Consider the following 21,398-nt stretch of genomic DNA (forward strand, 5'->3'; position numbering starts at 1 on the left):
TCTCAGACAAGAAAAGAGAAAATGCTAGAGCACCCTACAAATAAGGAAATAATTAAAAATCCAAATCATAAACACGTACACAGAGAAACCCCGTAAATTTTCTCACAGACTTTGTATGAAACCTGTCCTCTCCAAAACATGGAAGGATAGGTAGTATTAGAAATTATTCCCAGGATAGTCATCTGGCCTAACACCCATTTTTCAAAGTCATCTAGGAACTTAAAAGTTCAGCAAGGTAGCAAGAGAGATTTTCAACACTCCACAAGCTAAGGGACTCCTTAAATCACTGTAGTGGTTTTAAGAATATTTTGTGGGACTCACTGTCTCCCAGCAAACTCAGTAATCTTATGTGCATACAACACAAAACTGGGAGGAGTGACTGGTGCCCTGGATAACTGTGCTGCCATTCAGAGGGGCCTTGGTGGGCTGGGGAAATGGGCTAACAGGAACACCATGGAACCGTAGAATCATAGTGTTGTTAAGGTTGGAAAAGACTTCTAAGATCATCTGTCCAACTCTTAACCCAGCACCACTGTTTTCACCACTGAACCATGACCCCAAATGCCACATCCACATGCCTTTTCAACAGTTCCAGGGATGGTGACTCCACCACTTCCCTCTTTCAATGCCTGATCACCCTTTCAGTAAAGAAATCTTTCCTTATATATAATCGAAATCTCCTCTGGCAGAATTTTAGGTCATTTCCTCTTGTCCTGTCACTTCCTACATAGGAGAAAAGACCAACACCCACCTGGCTACAGCCTCCTTTCAAGTAGTTGCAGAGAGTTATAAGGCCTACCCTGAGCCTTCTTCTTCTCTAGGTTAAACACCCCCATCCCCTCAGCCTCTCCTCATAAGACTTGTGCTCCAGACCCTTCCCCAGCTCTGTTCGGCAAAAGGGGAATGCAACATTCTGTACCTTGAAGGGAATAACCCCCTGCACCAGTACAGATTGGCAGATGACCATCTGGAAAGCAGCTCTGCAGAGGAGGCCCTGGGGGACCTGGTGGACACCAAATTGACCATGAACCAGCAGTGGGAAGGCCAAGAGTCTCAGGCAGAACATTCTCATTGGGCTGAGGAAGACAATATTTTCTGCCTGTTTAGTCCTAGTGAAACACATCTGGAGTGCCATGGCCAGTGCTGGACTACTCAGTACAGGAGAGACATGGACATACTGGAGTTAGTCCAGAGAAGGCCTATGAAGGGCTGCCAAATAAGGAAAGGCTGAGAGAGCTGGGACTGTTCAGGCTGGAGATGAGAAGGTATGGGGGAGTGTGTGGGGTTGTAATCTGATAATTATATATAAATACATTGCTGAGGGTAGTAAAGAAGACAGAGGCAAACTCTTCTCAGCAGTGCCCAGGGACAGGATGAGTGTCAATGGGCATGAACTGAAACACAGTAAGTTCCACTTAAACATAAAAATACCTTTTTTACTGTAGGGGTGAAGGAGCACTACAACAGGTTGCCTAGAGATGTTGTAAAGTCTTCCTCTGGGAAAAATCTGACTGGATAAGACCCTAAGCAACTTGCTTTGGGTGATCCTACTTTGAGGAAGTAGATTTGAATATATGATCTCCAGAAGTCCTTTCCAAACTCCTTTATTCTGTGATTCTGCGACGGCAGTACATGTATTGTTTCAAGTATGCAGATATGAAGATGCTGAGGATCTGGAGGGCAGAACAAACATTTCCAAATCCAGCCTGAAGATGATCACGTGGTCATGTGCAAGAAACAGCTCCTGTGATCACGATGTGAGACTTGGTTTCACATATATGTCGTGCCTATGCACACACTTCAGTTCATTCTGGCCTCAGGTCCTGGGAGGGATTTAGCTGCAGGCCTGTATCATAGAATCATACAACCGTTTAGATTAGCAAGGACACTTTACGTCAAGTACAACCATAAACCCAACCAAGTCCATTACAAGTCCACCTGACCTGGCACATCACTTCTTCATGAGAGTTGTTCTATGGGCTCATCACCATTATAGGGTCCAAAATTCAAAGCAGCAACCTCGCTTTTCCCATCTGGTGACATCAGGCACTCCCAGAGCACAAGCTTATGGCAAACGTCAGGCACATGCACACTCTGTGTTTCCTTTGGCAAACAATTCTGCCTCCACCTTCTAGATCTCTGTGATCTGTGCAATATTACAAGTGGGAGAGGCTGAAGAATATCAGTAATATGTGTCCTTTCTTTCCACCAGCAAAAAGATCTCCTCTACCAACCATTTGATTTCAGATGGTCAGATTGCTCCATAAGTGTTTGGAGATATCTGATATACTTGTGTGTGTACTGTGGTCTCTCTCTGGGTTTCTCAGCAGTCTTACCTGCCAAAGAAAGCTGGTGGGGGGTTTACTTTTAGGCAGTTTGCCTACCAATGCTAGAACAACATCTTGAGCAACTGACACTACCCTTCTTCAAAAAAACCCCATGCACTAACCTTCTCCCAACAAAGTGCTGATGATCTTTAAACATATTGTTTTCAGTCTCAGTGGATCCTGCTCATTTTCACTACTTCTGTAAGATAGAGGTTGTTCTAGAGAAAAGGAAGCTGAAGAAACAGCTGTGACAGCCTTCATATAAAGAAGGAGTTGCTACAGAGAGGAAGAAATCAATTGTTCTCTTGTTTCATCTATAACTACCATGAGATGATGTGTTAAATTATTATAAGGAATAGTTACATCAAATAGTAGGAGAAACCTTGAAACAACAATTTAATAACTCTAACTTCAATAACCTCATTTTTCTTTGGAAGGCTTTACCCTAAGCTATGATTAGGCAGTTTAGAGAGGCATTTTTTAAGGAGTGATTTAGGCAACATCCAGGACCTACAACATAGGCTAAGTGACATATCAAGGTCCTCTCATGCCCTATTTTCTACAATTAAATTATACTGGCTCCTCATTCTGGCTACGATACCAAGTGTTCTGAGCCCCAGTTTCCAAAGAAGAAAATAATTTTGTATTTATAATGATTGTTGCACTGAACCTGATGGATTAATCTGAACTAGTTTCATGTATATAGCCTGAAATGCTACAGCTTCAGGTGTTTATAGTTGTGGTTTATTAAGGATATGTTGGATAAACCATTAACCAATAATATTAGTGATGGCATAAGAAAATGACAGAATCTTATCGTCTCTTCCAACAACTGGTGAAAGGACTGTGTTGTCAATAGAGTCCTTTTGGAGATGAAGAAACAGAAAAGAGGGAATCTATTGAATAAGTTGGGGCCATTTTTACCCAGTGAAAAGTATTTTTCAGGTCATCATTTGCTCATTTTTTTTGACCTCCAGTCTTCCTCCTCTTATGTTATAAACATGGTCTGATTTGTTTTATTTTCATATGTATATAATATAAATTTATTCAGAGGAGCATTATTATTATAGATTTTGTTCATTATATTAATTTGTAGTGCATATGCCACCTAATTACAAAGAATAAGAATTTTCTTGGTTGTTTCTGCTCTAAGAAAATATGTAAATACCTGTGTACATTAAAAGATGTGTCTCTGAAATCTTTGGGACTGCAGCTGACTTTGGAACTATTCTTAGAGATATGGTGCACATGAAAATAATAGACACAACACAGAAATACATAAGTAAATGTAGTGATTTGTTCATGCTTGTTGAGTAGCTGGATCATCATTAAGAGATGGAAGAGTCCTGGTTCTAACCAGGTTCTGCATCCACCCTAAATGTGAAGGCTCATGGGATAGCTCCTCTCTTGCAAAGTTTCTTCTTGTGTAACACCCATAGTGGGTCCAATGGATGTTTTCTGTTATTGGAGTAGCAGCTTCCCTAGGGCTGAGCATCCCACTCTGATGGAAAGCAGGGAATTGGCTTTTACCTTAGAACAGAAACAAAATTTTTCCTTCTTTCTTCAATAAAGAAAAAGCCTTTAACAGAGCACAATTGTAAATGAGGGAACCTGGTGGTTAATGTTCTCTTCAAGGGCAATAAGCTCTGACCTTACCAGAATATTTTAATCACATTTCTCATGTTTTGAAGGGCAATTCAGTCTTTCAGCAAAATGCTTTCATTTTCAGACTAGAAATTCAGTAGTAGCCACTCAGGGAAACTGTACAGATTACTTTAATGGCATATTTTTAGACAACTATTTCTACTCCTGCCAGATACAAGAGTATCTGAAACGTGAATACTTTCCAAATTCATGATGGATTTTTTTTCAAGGTAAAGGATGGTATAAAACACACAGGTGAAATACAAGTACTCTTGTTCTTCTTAGTGCAAGTTAGGTGGTAGGTAGATGTAGACCATCCTGGGTTTTTTTATCATTATAATAATTTTGAAGATGTGCATATTGACAATTTATGGATTAGGATGCATTTTTTTCCAGGAATGCCTGGATCATCCCATCCAAATCCAGTGGTATTGCTGTGTTCCTGCAAACCCTGGACTGGACTGGCTCCTGAACTACCACCTCTCACAGATTCAAGTCCTGCTGATCAGTGATGTCTTGTGATCCAGAGTTTTTATTGAATACTGAAGACAGCAGGAGCTGTAATCTCCCAGAGGAGGGATTTTGCAGCTCTGAGTGGCCATGACTCTTCCAGTTCAGTTGAACTCAGTGGAAATTGGAAGCTGAGGGCTGCCATGTGCTGCCCACATGCTGTAGATGTGTTCTGAATCTGAAATATCTCTAAGTAGCCACATTTTGCCTTCTTGGTGCCACCAGTGAGGTACTGATCCAAGAAAGGCATTTGCTCTCCTAAAAGTCTGAGCTCCTCAGAAACACGGTAGTTGCACCTCTTCACTGCTACTAGGGAAATAGAAAAAACGTGAGGGTTGTGGTGTTTTTTATATAATCCACCAAGAACTGAAAATTTTAACACACAGACACAGACACAGATACACGCGTTATTTTTTTTAAAGCTAGCACTCCATAAAACTGTACTAGTTCTCCAGATTCGTGGTGCTTGTCTCTATACATTGTTCCCCAGTATTTATTTTTTTCTAGTATCATCCTGTGAGGTATTTAACTCTCCCTGTTCTACTTTTTTTAGTAGTATTTTTCTACTTAAAAATAATTGGCATGATTTAGAGGCTTTCTCTTTTTTATAAACTCTTTGTGTAAATACTACATAGGAATATGTCAGAAGGTAAGAAAGAAGGCCAGAATGAATGTTAGAGGTTATTTATGATACTGATACATTGTGAATTTATGGCACAAAAATGTTAGGTTTATGCTCACATAATGAGTAATTGTGCTGACTTTAATAAACGGATGTGGATGTTCATGAGGATGGTAACATTAAGAAGTAATTTGGACTTATTCTTGGTTTCACCCAGAATTTAATATAGGTTACACACGTGGTTACTGTATGGTGTCAACCATGAGATGTCGGCTTAATATCAACAACTACTGTGTTCATAGTGCTGTTTACAGACATGCTTTTAATCACTTTCAGCACCACACTATCTAAACAAAAAGAAAATAACTTGAAAAATGGGGCTTGGCTGGGGCCTTATTTTTCTTTAAGAAAAGAAAATATAATTTATTTTCAGTTTGAAACATTTGTATGTACCCTGGAAAGGGTGTATCTGATCAATGCTGACTGGCTGAGTGACAGAACTTACACTGTAGGAACTGATTTCATCCTTGTAGAGTAAAAAAATTTTAAAATTATTATCAAGGAGACATAAGTGATTCTCTAGGATATCTGAAATGCTTTGTTTCACTTTTGTTCTGATATCTAACAAATCAAAATTGTTGGAGGTAACTGCTTAAAAAGCCATCAGAGCCAGGAGGCATATCTCCATCAAACAGAGTGGGCTCTGGATTGAGTGTTAAACACTTGGAAGTGTCTCAGCCTGTCATTAAATGTGACCTTTCTCCTTACACTTCTTCACAGATTTAACTATTAGAGCTGTTTGGTTTTCAAAAAATCTTAACCAATTGAAGGATCAGTTTTTAAAACTGATTTTTTGCTTTCTTTTTTTAAGCTCAGAAGTAATGTTCTCTCCACTGCCTGAAATTCCAGCCTGAATTTGTCAGCTAATTCTTGGCTGAAATTCTGGAATGGTTTTTGTGCCGCAAAACACCTTGTCATCAGCCTTGGTATTCATATGCCAGCATGTCCAAGGCCACACACAATTTCTTTTCAAGCACTGGTCTGCTGAGTGCTCCTAAGAAAGCAATGTTTATATATCCTTACGGCAGCTATATTGATTTAAATATTGGATCAATGCTCACTAAAACCAAACACTGCTTTGTCCAAGAAAATTTCCTTTTGAAGACAATGACCCTCTGTGTGAGCAGGTTAAGACTGACCTTGCTCCAGAGTGGCTCCTTTACACAAAACTGCAAAAATGTGGACATCATTATGGCTGTGCATTGGATCAAACCCTCAATGAACTGTACAGAGCTGTTGTGATGTAAACCATCTGGGGGGCTTCTCTTGTTAGTTTATGTCCATCAAGATTTAATAGTCTCCTGCAGCTCTCCCTGGTATCAGCAGGATTCATTATTCAACAGCAGTTTTGTGTTGTGTCATTTATTTAATATTCCATGAACAGACCAGTTTCTGTTTCTCATGCTTACACAATCAGGGAAAACAAAGGCATGGTTTGTATTGTCAGGCAAGGAGAATTTGGCCAATGGTAAATATCAGGGTTTGATATTAATCCCATCCTTGTTTTAAACCAGAGTAAGCCACTGCCTTCAAAGGAATTAGTCCTAGGTCACACCAGTGTTGGTGCAGAATGAATCCTGAGCTATATGTCTCTTCTGCTAGCAAAGTGTCAGGAGAAGCCTAATCCTTCATTATTTATCTGGGGTGTATTCTGCCAGCCAAAGGACTGAATCAACTCTTTCCCACAGTACTCCGTACTTTTGATGTCAGTTTGACTTCTTCTAGCTCACCACACTGAGGCATTCACCGTGACTAATAGCAAAACAACACCCACAGGTTTCACAAAGGAAAATGTTTGTCCTTGCCTAAGTCTCTGAGATAAAGTTTTAATCCAGCTGGTCTGGAATGTTGTAACTTCTCATGGCTTTTGTGTGGTACATTTCCATCTGCTCCCATGCCCCTTCCCTATTTTCTGTCCAGGATATCTCCTGATAGTTTAAAAAAATTAAGACAAAGCAGACTTAAAGAAAATATAAGTAACGTTAGATATTAATAAAATTCCTGTTTAATCCTGAGTGATTAATGTCTTCTGCTGTGCCTAAGCTGTGTTCGGCTCACCTTTTGGAGGACAAAGGCTCCCAGGCCCTATTACCCAAACCCCAACCATTCTAAAGTTTTCCTTGCAAGTTCATCCGTATCTTCATGGGCTCTCCATTTCCTGCGGTCCCTCAAAATCATATCAGTGCTGTTTCTCAGTGTGGTTAAGGATACCTGAAATTCTGTGTACACTGAAGTCAGACTATAACCTACTGCCTTTATTGTCCCCAAGATTTTTCCAAAGTAAGGACAGGTTTCATGTTTACAGCCCAACATTAGCATCAGGGATAGCTGAGAAAATGAGCATTTGGGTATTTGTCAAGGGATATTTGAAGGTTTTACTAGGAAAGGAATCTAAAATTGGAGTTGTTGAGTTCTACCTTTTCGTGGTTTTCAGAAGATCACCACAATCAGTAACAAATCAAGATACCAAAGGAGAAAATAAACACAGAGAATATACATTTTTACTGGAGTTTTCAGGTCACTTTTCAAAAAATAATTTTAAATGGAAACAGAACAGCCATAATGAGAGAGATGTTTTCTGTATTTTTTTCTGGGCTAGCAAACCTTAAACCACTTCTAGGGACTCTAAACTTATTCTTGTCTCAGGCATCAATCAGCTGTAGATTCAATGGGCAAACTCTTACCAGTTACACCTGTGCAAAATGGCATCCACTTACAGGTGCAACCGTGGGGAAAAGTTAGTCTTGTCATTGGTCTGCTGTTAAAAATGCTGATAATAAAATGTAAAGAGCTTTTGTTTCCAGCATTGTTTTGGCTTTTTTTTTTTTTTTGGGCAGGAGGGGTGAATAGTTTAAAAAAAGAACAGCTGCGGGGGGTGGTTTGTTTGTCAGCAGGTATCACTGATTAACACACAGAGCTGATTAGTAGAGCTTTCCATCAGAGTAGAAACAGACTTTGAAGGACATTCAACACTTTGATATCCCTCAAGTATTTTTTTTATTACCAGTATTTTCAGTATTATTTCAGTTAAACCTATTAACTTTTTAATAAGTATTATTCTCACTCTCACACGGACTGGAGTGGCTTTTGTAAGGTTGTCCATTTCTTGTTAAGAGTCCAAGAGTAGAGGGCAATGAAGGTGGTGAAGGGCCTTGAGGGGAAGCTCTATGAGGAGCTGCTGAGGGCACTTGGTCTGTTCGACCTGGAGGAGACTGAGGGGAGACCTCATTGCAGTTACAACTTCCTGGTGAGGGGCAGAGGAGGGGCAGGCACTGATCTCTCCTCTCTGATGACCGGTGACAGGACCCGAGAGAATGGCTTCAATTTGTGTCAGGGGAGGTTTAAGTTGGATATTATAGGAAAAGGTTCTTCCCCCAGAGGGTGGTTGGGCACTGGAACAGCCTCCCCAGGACAATGGTCACCGCACCAAGCCTGACAGAGTTCAAGGAGCCTTTGGACAATACTCTCACATACATTGTGTGACTCTTGGGTCCTGTGCAGGGCCAGCAGTTGGACTTGATGATCCTTGTGCGTCCCTTCCAAGTCAGCATATTCTGTGATTCTCTGATTCTGTAAAGATCATTATGTTCTGCTGTTACTTTCTTTTTTCCATTGCAATACCAAAAGGGAAAAGTGTTTGCAGAATCTTGCTTCTCTCTTCCTCCTATGACCACAAGATCTGGACTCACATAGCTAGGAAGAAAAATTAAAAACTTCTCTTGTGTAGTCTGTTGTTAGAGCTTTGTAAAATGCACCAAAGCAGGGTCACCTGCACACAAATCATGACAATTGCCAGTTCCATTGCGAACAGAGAGGGAATATGGCCTGCAGCTAATTTCTGGGATATGAATACATTTGAGCAGATGAAAACAGCATTAAGGTATGTCAGAAAAGATGAACAGCTGTCAGCCCTACAAACATAATTATTGTTCACTCAATTTTGACATCTTTGGATAAGGGCCATTATTCAGAGGAATAAAAACAGCTGTGCAGAACACCATCCCAAACCCACTTAGCAGAAATGCACACTACATAATTTTGTTTTCCTTAAAATGTGGTTAAACTCTTTTCAGTGCTGCAAAACAACTATGATGAAGGCTCTTTTTTTCTTTTTCTATTGTTACTCCTAATCAGCTACATAATCTATTAAGGGAACTACTAGGTTTTCTTCTGCTTTGGCTGTCTTGTATTAACTTAGGTAGAACTGTTGTGATAATTTGAGGAAAATTTCCAGAAGTCACTTTCACTTTAGACATTCTATTTTTGGTTGACCAGGCTCATCCTAAAACTCAGTGATGCTCTCAGACTTTTCTAGACCATGTGTCAGCTGGAATTTTTTGTCACTGAGATGATTTCTAATGCCTGGTCCCCAAATACTGGTATATCTCTATTGGGAGACAGTTATTTACAATTAAGATATCCATGCATTTAATGCAAGGGCAAAAATTAACATTGGGTAAGGATTGCTTCAAGAAAACCCGCAAGCATTACTTTTGATTCTTAATATTCAAGGATGTTGTGGGTATACTTCCCCATTTCAGATTAATTTCTTTTAAATCTTTGGTTAGATGTTGTAACTTTTATTCTAAATAATTAATTTCTATAGTGGCTTTAAATGAAATGTGGCTTCTATTGAACATAATTACTTTGGTATTTGTTTTGAACAATAAATATTAATCTTGTAAAGGAGGTCAACTTCTGCACAGAACCATTGAATCACAGACTATTCTGAGTTGGAAGGTACCCACAAGGATTATCGAGGCCCAACTCCTGGCCCTTCACAGGATGATTCCCAAGAGTCACACCATGTGCCTGAGTGTATTGTCCAAATGCTCTTTGAACTCTCTCAGGCTTGGTGCTGTGACCACTGCCCTGGGGAGGCTGTTCCAGTGCCCAACCACCCTCAGGGGGAAGAACCTTTTCCTATAATATCCAACTTAAACCTCCCCTGACACAACTCCAGGCCATTCCCTCGGTTCTCTCACTGGTCACCAAGAGAGAAGAGATCAGTGCCTTCCCCTCCTCTTCCCCTCATGAGGAAGCTGTAGACTATGATGAGGTCTCCCCTGTCTCCTCGAGTGCCCTCAGCAGCTATGGGTTCCTCTCTAGGTCCTTTACCATCTTTGTAGCCCTCCTTTGGACCTTTTCTAATAGAGTTATATCTTTCTTATATTTTGGCTCCCAAAACAGCAAACAGGTCTCAAGGAGAGGCTGCACTAGTGTAGAACAGAGCAGGACAATCCCCTCCCTCGCCTGGCTGGCGATGCTTTGCTGGATGCCCCCCAGGACACAGTTGGCCCTCCTGGCTTCCAGGGCACTGCTTATATTCAACTTACCATCAGCCAGGAGCCCCAGCTCCCTTTCTACAGCCCTCTCCCAGGTGCAGAGTCTGGCACTTGTCTTTGTTGAACTTCATACAGTTGGTGATTGCCCAGGTTTCTCTGTAACTTGTCCAGGTTTCTCTGCGGGGCCCCTCTGTCTTCAAGGGAGTCAACAGCTCCTCCCAGTTTAGTATCATCAGCAACAGAAAAGTGAAGGGAAAATTTTAAAGTCAGACAGAGCTTCATGAGTCTGAAATATGAAAGTGCAGAAAGGGAAACCACAGCTGCTTTACACTTCCTTTTGAGCAGCAAGCTGAGAAATACTATCACTTCATTTCCTAACTTTCCCTGACTGCCACAGGCTGCTTCCAGTGTGTACTCTGCTGTGAAGACATTTGTGCTGTGCCTTGGTTTTTGCTGGGGTTTGTGTGTTGTTACAGGATCTATTCCTGGTTAGACAGCACAGGTAATTTAAAATCTTTCTGTAGAACATGTGCTATAGTTTCGAAGTTATATATATTTGGAGAAAACAGATTCCTGTCTGAGCCTTTTATGCTTACTTATAAACACACTAAATGAGGTGATGTTTTTGGACAATAAAATGATGACATCTGGAAGGTTTGGCTTTAGATTTCTTGTAATTATCCTCCACTACAGCTATCTCTGAGTAGAGGGAGAAGGTACCTAACTAGCACAGAAAACACTGAATGAAGAGGGTTATTCATGTCAAAAAGATAAGATTGTTCTTTGTAAATGGCAACATTTTAGGTATCTGCAGGTAATAGCACCCTGTGTGTAAAATGGTAAAAAAGGAGGGATATGCTGCTCAGTGAACAGGGAACATGATCACCAGATTTCATTGCATAGTTCAGGATCATTTCCTAGATGAGAGTCAGATAGTTCAGCAAAGTACCCTTAGCCATGGAGAACAGTTACTAAAAAGTGAAGAACATTTACCCATCCCTGTCCCTTCTCCTGTATGCATGGGTTATGACCCTGCCACTGACATTTTCCCTGTCATGTCTATTCACTTTAACATCTATAAAAAACCCTAACAAAACACCTAAAAAAGGTTATCCAAAGGTCCAGAATAACTTTTTTTTAATTAAAATTATTCCTGAACTCTAAGTTGTAGACAAGCTCGAAGGGAGTTAGAGGACATGGGCTGAAAATCTGGGGCTGCTCAATGGCACTAGCAGGGTTACGTATTTCCTTGATTGCCTCTGTGCATCACTCCAGCTGTCAGCCCTATGTGTCGGATATGATATGATATGATATACATATGATTTTCTTGAAAGATCTCTTGTACCACACCATCTTGCAAAAGTCTTGCAATAGTTGGTAGCTGACTTACCAAATTTGTATGACTTGAGCTACCTATAAGCAACTTAATCAGACATTTGATTGTCTGCATTTCTAATAGATTCAGTGAGAAGAAGAAAGAAATAGCTCTTTTTCGAATAGAAAATTGGACTCCTGTTCTGAATATTAAAGATACATATTTTCAAACTATGTCTTGAACTAGAACAATTGATTTTATGAAAACATGTCATTGTTCAGAACGAAAATGGTGTTTGTTTTCTAAATAACAAGCAACACAGGAGCAGTAGGCATGTTAGGATATTCTGCAATAGGATGGAGAAAATTGTGTGTGAAACCACTAGCTCTCACTGAAAGTAATCTAATAATTTCTTTTGGTACACCTTGTGTTTTGATAGGGCAACCTGGCTTGCAGTATGCAGGTTTCATGCACCTTAAAGGCCAGACTGTGTCCCTAAGTACATAGTGAAGACCTCTCTAAAAGCAGCAAGATCAGTCTTCTCAAAAGGTCTCAGCTCTCCTAGAGGCATAAATAACATCTGAGTTTTTTAAGAACCAGCCAATGTTCCCATGTGAGCTGTGCACAGCTGAACCACAAAACAGTTCTAAACACAAAATCAGATGGTGACACTGGTACAAATGGCTCCTTTCACATTTAGCAAATCAGGGGTGGGTGGGGTAAAGCACTGCTCTTAACCATCATAGTCTGGGCTTGACTAAATTTACTATGAATAAACATTATGCTATTCTCCATCTCTGTCTTCTCAGGGGTATGGTGTATTTCTATCTTTCAGTGAAGTATGTATATGTAGATCAGATAAAAAAGTAGCACTCACTCCAGCTGTAAGTAGGAGTTAAACAGCTGTTGTACTTATGCACTGGAAAATATAGAGGATCAGGGACAGAGGAGCTTTCTGGAAAGCCACGGAATCAGTTTGGGCACCTTTGCAGGCCAGATTGGTTTCCAATAAAAGCTGATGGAGAAGCACCCACAAACTAAAACAAACCAAATACCCTCCTACCATGGCCATTGGCATTTAGCAGTCAGACACAGGAGAAGTCAGAAGGAGTGAACCTGGAGAATAAAAACATGATTACAAGGTGATTTAACAATAAGGCAGCAATGATTTCAGTTTAACGAGTTGGCAGCAGTGCCAGCTATGAATGTTCACGTGCTTCCTCTTCCCGTGGAGGCTGTGCTGTGAACTTAATCAGACGACTGCTCTAGATACGAAAATCACTGCCAGCGCCAAATGTTTGTTTTTCAAGTTGGCCAAGTTCCCTGATATAATTCACAATATGGCCCCACAAATAATTGATCTGGCACAACAAAGGGGAAGCTGTACGGAGGGATCAAGGTGGGCAAGAGGCAGTGCAGAGAAACAGGTACTTACCAGTTTCTCTGCCAAGAGCTTTGATTCATAAAACCATGCTCTCAGTGGGAAATGGAGGCTTGCTGCAGCCCAACAGTGAGAGAAGGGTAAAGTCTGTGCTGCCAGATGTTCCTATTCTAGACAAAGTAGAGCATTTTGGTCTTCTCATGCAACCCTCAGTTCATTCCTGGTGATCAGTTCTTATACCAGCATGTTATTTTCCCCTGATGAAACACAAGCAAGAGGGTGATGGAGGAGGGAGAGAGGACAATGGATTTTCTGAGACATTTTAATTATAAAAAACATAACCTTTTGGTGAGCTTCTATTTTTAGTTAAACAAGTAATGATGAATCAAAATGCTTCTTCAGTCTTAATTATCCAATAATAATTACTATAGCAACCAGTTGTTTTATGTGGCACATGCTGAAAACGTTCTTAAAGAAGCACAACAGTTTTTACTTTTCCAGCTTTCCCAAAGCAGACAAGAACTACTATACTCTGTTTTGAAGCCAATCCAAAATTAGAAAGTAAAATAGGAAAATAATTAAATAATTTCCCACCAGTTCATTTCAGGAACTAATGAAATTCGTACTCTTTAGGATTGATAGACCCAAAGACTGTCCAACTAGACAATACATTGAAAACCATTTCTTTGCTTCTCACATGTGTTTTGGTGACATCAGCCCCAGCACTACTCTGTTTCTGTGCAGCAGAACAAAATTACCTGCTGAAGAGGTTAATAATAAGTTTATTTCTGCAGAGCTCACTAAGGTGTCTTTCTGCACTTGAGGTAGTAACACACAAGTTCAGTGTCCTTCTGGATTTCAGAATTGTTTCTAAACTTTATCAGCCTTTTCTCCGCTGCCTCCACTGTGCTTTCCATGTGCATGTATGCTGCTGTTGGCTCAACTTCATGATGAAGACTGCCTGTGGCAATTGCTGTCTTTTAGGGCCAGCTATCAATCAACATATTTCCAATCCATTGGGTTTGTTGAATGTTCATAATATTCACTTTTCCTTAGGTTATGTGCTCTTTGGAAGTGCTGAACTCAGTCAACATCTACACACTCCATAAATGTCTATTAGAGGCTGGCCTTATGATTCTATATTTCCTGATGGACAATTGCACATTTCAAAACAAAAACTCATGGCAAAACTAAAACAGAGTTCAGTTATGAATTTCGAAGTTTTGAAAATTCTGGCATTTGCAAACACTTCTTTAACTTGTCCCCAGTCATTCATAAACTCACAGGATTCTGTGTAAATTCCAAATGAAAGCCAACTCAATTAGGTGCTCTGAATAGCAGAAATGCCCACAAATTGCTGTTATGTCTAGTCCGGTAACTCACCTGTGCTCTTCTGAACTTCTTGTTTCCTGAACTACATCCAATTTTGTCTTTAAAAGCTGTCTGTGACTGATTACCTACCACTTCACAGGCTTGGGAGCTACCTTACCATATTTTCAATGAATTTTCCTTTTCCTGTTCTCTTGCATTACTATACTGTATCTACTTTGATTATAACTTCTTCCTGACCAGCTGTGTCCAGTAACTTTTAATTTTTTCTTTTGAAATCTGGTGGTTCCCAAATCAACTCAAAATGTTAACTTGGTTTCAGTTGTCTTGGCAAAGCCCTTCTAATACAATGAGTAGCAGATACACATGACATTATTTGAATCAACATGTGCTGTCAAATTTAAACTGAGCTTATTTGTCTGATTCGCATCCTCTCCTTTCATAATATTTCCATAACATGGAAACATAGCTAGTTTCCATACTGATTTTGCAAAGGGCTCTGGGGTACCTGTATGGAGGACACTTTATAAATATAAATTTATTTAATAAGTGAACTAAATTCTTATTCTCCTCCTATGAGAAATTAAAAGCAGAGTTTTGGAGTAAGAATTTCAATGTTTGCTTCTTCTTGGGCCCCTCACTTCATAAAGGATGTTGAGGTGCTGGAGCATTTCCAAAGGAGGGCAACAGAGCTGGTAAAAGGTCTAGAAAACTTGTCCTATGAGGAGCAGCTGTGGGAATTAGGGTTGTTTAGTCTGGAGAAGAGAAGACTCAGGAGGGACCTCATTGCTTTCCACAACTACCTGAAAGGAGGTTGTAGAGAGGTGGGGGTCAGTCTCTTCTGCCATGTCTCAAGTGAAAGGACAAGAGGACATGGCCTTAACTTGCACCAGGGAAGGTTTAGATTAGATATCAGGAAAAAAAATTTCCCTGAGAGAGCAGTTAGGCATTGGAATAAGTTGTTCAAGGCAGTGGTGGAGTCTCTGGAAGTGGCCAAGAGGCATCTGGATGTGGCACTTGGGGATGTTTTAGGGGTGATTATGGGGCAGAGATTCTTGAAGGGCTCTTCCAAACTTGATAATTTTGTGATTCTATGATTCTAAGTATCTCAATGATCTTGTCAAGTTACTTCCTTTAGCTCTGTTCATCCTATTATGTGATTATGTGCAACTGCAGGTTCAGCAGAAATAGTGGTGATTGTGTTACACAGATATTCCAAGGCAGTCGGTGATGGGTGTCTTCTTAGCATTTAATAAATATTCAAGAAGCAGACCTCCTCAGAGCCCTATTTAACATCAAAATGTATCATTCATGGTTTTTTAGGATCACTTGATGTGTCTGCTACTATTGCTTACGGGAGTGCTGTGCAAGGTACAAATAGACTTACAAACGTTGTGAAAATATTTTCTTCTTTTTGCGTTGTACCCTAACTACCCTACTATGTGAGCATTGATTATTTTCAGGTGAGTCAAAAAGATATGTACATCCTCTAAAATCAGTCTGCCCTGGCTTGTAGGTTGTAGAAAATAATCTAAGAATTCTGGAATTGGCCCTAGTAAGCCCTAGGAAAAAGGAGTGGCAATGAAGGATTCAAGTCTCATATGTCTTTTTTATTCTTTTATTAAAATGAGCTACTAATTAAAAATTAGTATGCCTTGCAACTTATAGTGCTTTACTCTTTGGATTGCTTTCAATCGGACTAGTAGGTGTAAGAAAAGCAGATTCTGCCTCTGCATAAGCTGTTGTTTTACCTGTAACATGTTTTCCATTATTCCCTTTGTCCAAATCAAATTATGTGCTCATGAAATCTAATTGAAGGCCAAATTCTAATGCATTTGCTCTAAGGAGATCTGCTGAAGTGAGCGGCAGTAGTCCTGAGTGTTAGCAGAGATGGGTGACTGAAATGGCCTCACAACAAAATTGCAACTGAATTTGTGAGGAAAGGAGAGCACCTTGACACTTTCGCTGTGGAAATGCACATTTCAAATATTCTGAAGGGATTTTCTTTTTTTTTTCATCCTCTAATCCAGCTTTCCTAGTGTGTGTGAACACCAATTATCAGTTCATGTCGAAGTTAAAAGTCAGTCAAAGAGGCATAAAAGGCTGACTCCTCCAGCCACCTACAGCTGATTTCAGTTGTCCTGCTGAACAATGCAATTCTGAACTAGTACTAATCTCATGTCAGCTCATCATACGCCTCCCAGTAGCCTGCACCAGAAAGGAGTTATGTCATAGCTGAATTAATTCATTCTCTGATTTATTTTGGAGCAAATGCAGAGAATGCCTGGGGGAAGCTGGCCAGTCCAGGGCAACCTGTCTCCAGTAAAACAGGGTAAGGTAGATATCAGGGGAAAAGCAGTAAGCACAGAGGTGGAATAGTGATAAACACAGAGTGACTAAAGAGTCTCAAATTCCTCCCTTTCAAATAGTAAAAGTAAGGGGTTATATTTTAAGACAGTAAAATCAAGAATGGTGAGAGGCAAATGAATTGGAAATGATTAGTCACTGTTTATAAGCATAATGCAGCACTCAAAGAAATTATAAAACTGTGAATTAAAGCAAAAAAAAAAAGGAAACATTTTTATCATAAAGTGCCTAAATAAATTGTAAAAATCTTTGTTCTTGAGTGTCATAGGGACCAAAAGTACAACTAACTTGAGAAAGGCATCAGAAAAGTTGTGCAACACTGGGTATACCACATCTAGCTGTAAACTGCAGGATCCTGGAGGCCAGGAAGGTGTAAGGATCATGCTAATCATTCCCTACTTCTCACAAGCCTAGCCTAGACATCTATTACTGGATAAAGTTAAACAAAACTTCATCTGAAGTCAGGATATGCATTATTATTTGATCATAGCTTATCAACTGCAAATTAATTCCCTGTACTATAGTAGAACAATACTCCAGTTTCAGAAATATGGCAATATATAAAGTTTAAGTTTCTTCTAGATGCATTTGGTTTCATATCAGACCTCACTTTCAAACCCACGTGACTGTGGGATTGCAGATCTGAGTCAAAGCATCACAATGAGATTAGAGAGTCTTCTATTAGGAAAAACAACACTTGGATTTTAGGAAGACTGATTATTAGATAATGTTAAGAAAATGTGATGTCTAGCCCAAAATGTCCAGCAATCACAGATTGCTGGAGTGTTCAAGACTGTTTTAACAAGACATTGCTTAATGCTTGCTGTACTCTTGTACATATTATCTGCTGTTTTATCCTTGTGCTCTTATCTGAGCACTCTGTGTTTTCACTCTGTGTTTACCTGAGCACTCTGTGTTTACCAGAGGCAGTATTCTGAATGATGAACACCTGATCTGCCTTGGTGTGGTAGTTCTGGTGTTGTTATGATCCTGTAGGTATCAACCAAAGCTATCAGAGCCTGAGTGCCTTTGAAATCTCAACCAATAACAAGGGTGAGATATTGGATAAAGTGATGAGATTCCATGTCTGTCCTGTCTCTAGTGCAGTCAAATATTGCCAGTTTCTTACTCACTTTCCCAAACAATCCTCACTTCAATGATGTTGATGTGCCCTGCCTCACAAACATGCAGAGCACAGAGAGATATCTGTGAAAGACAAATAAGCCACTGAAATTTGTGCTGTCCAAGGATCCACTCCCATTTGGCTCCTTTGAGTTCACATGGAAAAGGAAGAAGCTGTGACGCACAAGGAAATATTTTCTACGAGAAAAATGAGTTCAGTTCTTATGTAGACTTCAGCAAAGAAAAAGTCTGTGTACACAGGCACTGGCTAGGCAAGAATTTGGTTATCCTTTCAGCTTTCCCTGTTGAATGGTTCAGAATTCACATTGTGGAAATTCGTGCTTTGGCATCAGCTGAAAATGAATTTACATAATTTGGTCAATAATAACACAATAGCTAGTATCACTGATACTAATTCTTAGTTAACTGACATTCTTTGTTTTCCTTAATATGGCTTGCTTCCCAAACTAAGCCATGGAACAAATCACAAAGTTGCTCTTGCAGGACAGGCAGTGCAAAAACAAATTGTTAATTATGTTTGTAATCAGTCCTGGCTAGAGCTCTGTGAGTCAGTTTTTGGAAATATCATTTGTGGTTCAACTAGAGTTTAATCCCCCAAATGCTGCATATCTCATCCTCAAGGCAGATATAATTTTGCAAGTTTGATGCCTCTACTTAAGATCTAAGAGATTCTTTTATGTAAACTTTCCTAACTGCTATTTTTGCAGCCTACAGAGCAGTCATTGTCTCTTTCTTTTTTTTTAAACAGATATTTTTGCTTCTCCTGTCTAATCAAATCTTATTTGTTGTTCATTGCAGATAGCAGCTCAGGCAGTGTTATTTATGTGTATGAACACTGCAGGAATCTTCATTAGCTACTTGTCAGACAGAGCACAACGTCAAGCCTTCCTGGAGACCAGAAGATGCGTAGAGGCCAGACTGAGACTAGAGACAGAAAACCAGCGACAGGTATTGGAGAAACAATCTGATTTTTGTATTAACTGGTATTGATAATTGTACAAGACCGGGCTTTTGTCTGGGCCTTGCTGACTCCAATGTGATGCCACTTGATCTATGCAGGTTAAATGAGTTTTATGCTGTTATTTTGCTGGTATGTATTGCTTGCGAGTTGATATGACATCCTAAAGATTTTCACTGGGAATCAGGATGAATAGAGAGTGGCTCTTCATTGTCCTTTCCCATAGAAGAGGCCATCAAATGAAACAGCAACTGGCAGGTGTTAAAAAAACCAGTTCTTTACACAAGGGGGCTAAGCTGGGGAACTTTGTGTTTCAGAGTGTTTAGGATAGTAAAACTTGTATTAGTCAAGTGAAGGATATTCAAGAACTATCTGGATGCAATCCTGTGCCACGTGCTCTAAGATGACCCTGCTTGGGCAGGGAGGTTGGACCAGATGACCCACTGTGGTCCCTTCCAGCCTTACCCGTTCTGTGATTCTGTGGGTCTGTGAAAACCAAGTTCCTGGAAGTGAACCCAGTCAAGGCAGAGAAAATACTGAAGCGTCACCTCTGGCTCACAGAGGGATTTTTGCAGCTGGAGCATCACTATATGCTTTCTTTGTTCTCAAACTCCCTCTGAAAAGATATGATCAACTTTTGGTTACTGTGTGCAATAGCGTACTGGGTCAAGTGAACTTCTGATCTGAACAGGTATGGTTGTCCTTAGATACATCATCTTTTCTAATCCAAAATAAGAGGTATTGGATAAAAAGAAGTTTGCTGCTTATTATTTTCTACCAAGGGAGCAGCAATGACATGTAGCATGTTATATGTATTTTGCATTCCCACTGAAATATCAGAAGGTTCACCTGTTGTTTAAAATCTTGTATTAAGATCAAAATACAACCTGTATATATAAATATATATATATGTTATGCTGCTAATTCATTCTCGAATGTAGCTATTCATTTTGCCTTTTTTGTATAAATATGTATATTGATTCCCAAATTTATTTAATTTGCCCCTTGAAAGTCATACTCTTATGCAGAGTTCTAGGAAGATGTCCTATTCTAGACTTTATTGACTAATGACTCAGTATGAATATATAACTGTGCTGAGTAATGCCAGGTACTTCTGCCAGTATATCTCTGTAGCCATTGCTGACTGAAGAGGCTTAGAGGGATGTTATCTAGGATGCACTGTTCTCATTTGAACTGTAGAATCACATTTTTATGCCTTCTGGATTCTTTCAGGGTGAGGTTTTTATCTTTTTTATTCTTGTCTAATCTTTCATAAACTATTATTTTGTAATCTTTATTTTTACCATAGTTTTCTAGAGTTCATCGTAAAAAACTTTATAAAACACTAACAAAATATTACCTTGTTTCCTTGTTCCACATTATACTGAGGATTTTCCATTAGATTTATTTTATCCTCTCATGGGAAATGAAGTTTGTACACAGACAAAGATTTTGGGAAATTTAATTTTGCTGAACTTGTACTTTCTATTAGGAAAACGAAGACAGATTGTTTCCATTTGGTGGGAAGATTTTTTTTCGAGAGGGGGAAAGTAGTGGTTGGATCTGAAATATTTGCTTTTAATCAGTCAATGTTGAACTGTGCATTTTGTCTTGGCCCAGTGCCTTGCAAGGCTTTGGGGCTGTAATGTTCCCCGAGGGCAGAACTTCCTGGAGACTTACCTCACCAAAGCTGAGACTCACCTATAACCAAACAAAGCAGTGTGTCACAAGCATCATATGACTGGAAATGTATAAGGGAAATTGTACTTGGGCCAAGGAAAATGCCCACAGGAGAAAAATATGGACAACAGGACATCAAATGAAAGATCTCTTCTAAAACTCAATTTAATAGTAAACGAAACCAAAAATTTAGGTACAAAACACTTTGAAATATTTTTCATTAATTTTTTTTGGAACTTTGAAACTGTGTTATTATGCACACCCATGTATATATTATTAACAATAAATTATAACAATATTAACAAAATATTCCAGTACTGGAACATGTTCAGGAATGGAGAACCTGTTTCCCTCAGTCTTTTATTTTTTCCCTTTGTTTCTGCAGTAACATCTTGCTGAAGTGATTTTTAAACATATTTACCTTAAGACTGGCAAGGTTACATTTTAGGTGACCACTTTTTTTAGCAGCGTGCTTATGCTCACTTGATCAGTACACAGGCAGTAATTCAGTGACTGCTAGCATTTTTCTCTCTTGAAGACATATATTTCATAATACATGGAATCGGTGATTCACATGAATGTAAAAACCTTATTACCTGTTAATGCTTATCACCTCTTAAAAAGCAAGGATTAAATCCTGATCAAGTAGACTAAATTAATTCTACGCCTTTCTAGAAAATAACTCTAATATATGAAGGGGTGAAAAAAGGTGGAAAAAGAGTGTGCAGGACAATAGTTGTGGCTTCTGAAAATTTCTAAAAATATGGTTGAGGAGCT

General features: G+C 39.5%; 1 protein-coding gene across 1 annotated transcript in view; it reads left to right on the forward strand.

The window, feature by feature from the left end:
* ADCY8 (adenylate cyclase 8) overlaps positions 1 to 21,398 on the forward strand; it is a 126,917-nt gene that overhangs the window by 12,413 nt on the left and 93,106 nt on the right. Inside the window, exon 2 of the mRNA XM_029959425.1 lies at positions 18,782 to 18,931. Coding sequence (XP_029815285.1) covers positions 18,782 to 18,931 — 150 coding nt within the window. The remainder of the gene's footprint in view (positions 1 to 18,781; positions 18,932 to 21,398) is intronic.

The sequence above is a fragment of the Manacus vitellinus genome, unplaced genomic scaffold (genome assembly GCF_001715985.3).
Source record: "Manacus vitellinus isolate BGI_N305 unplaced genomic scaffold, ASM171598v3 scaffold_1_pilon, whole genome shotgun sequence".
Classification (NCBI taxonomy): domain Eukaryota; kingdom Metazoa; phylum Chordata; class Aves; order Passeriformes; family Pipridae; genus Manacus; species Manacus vitellinus.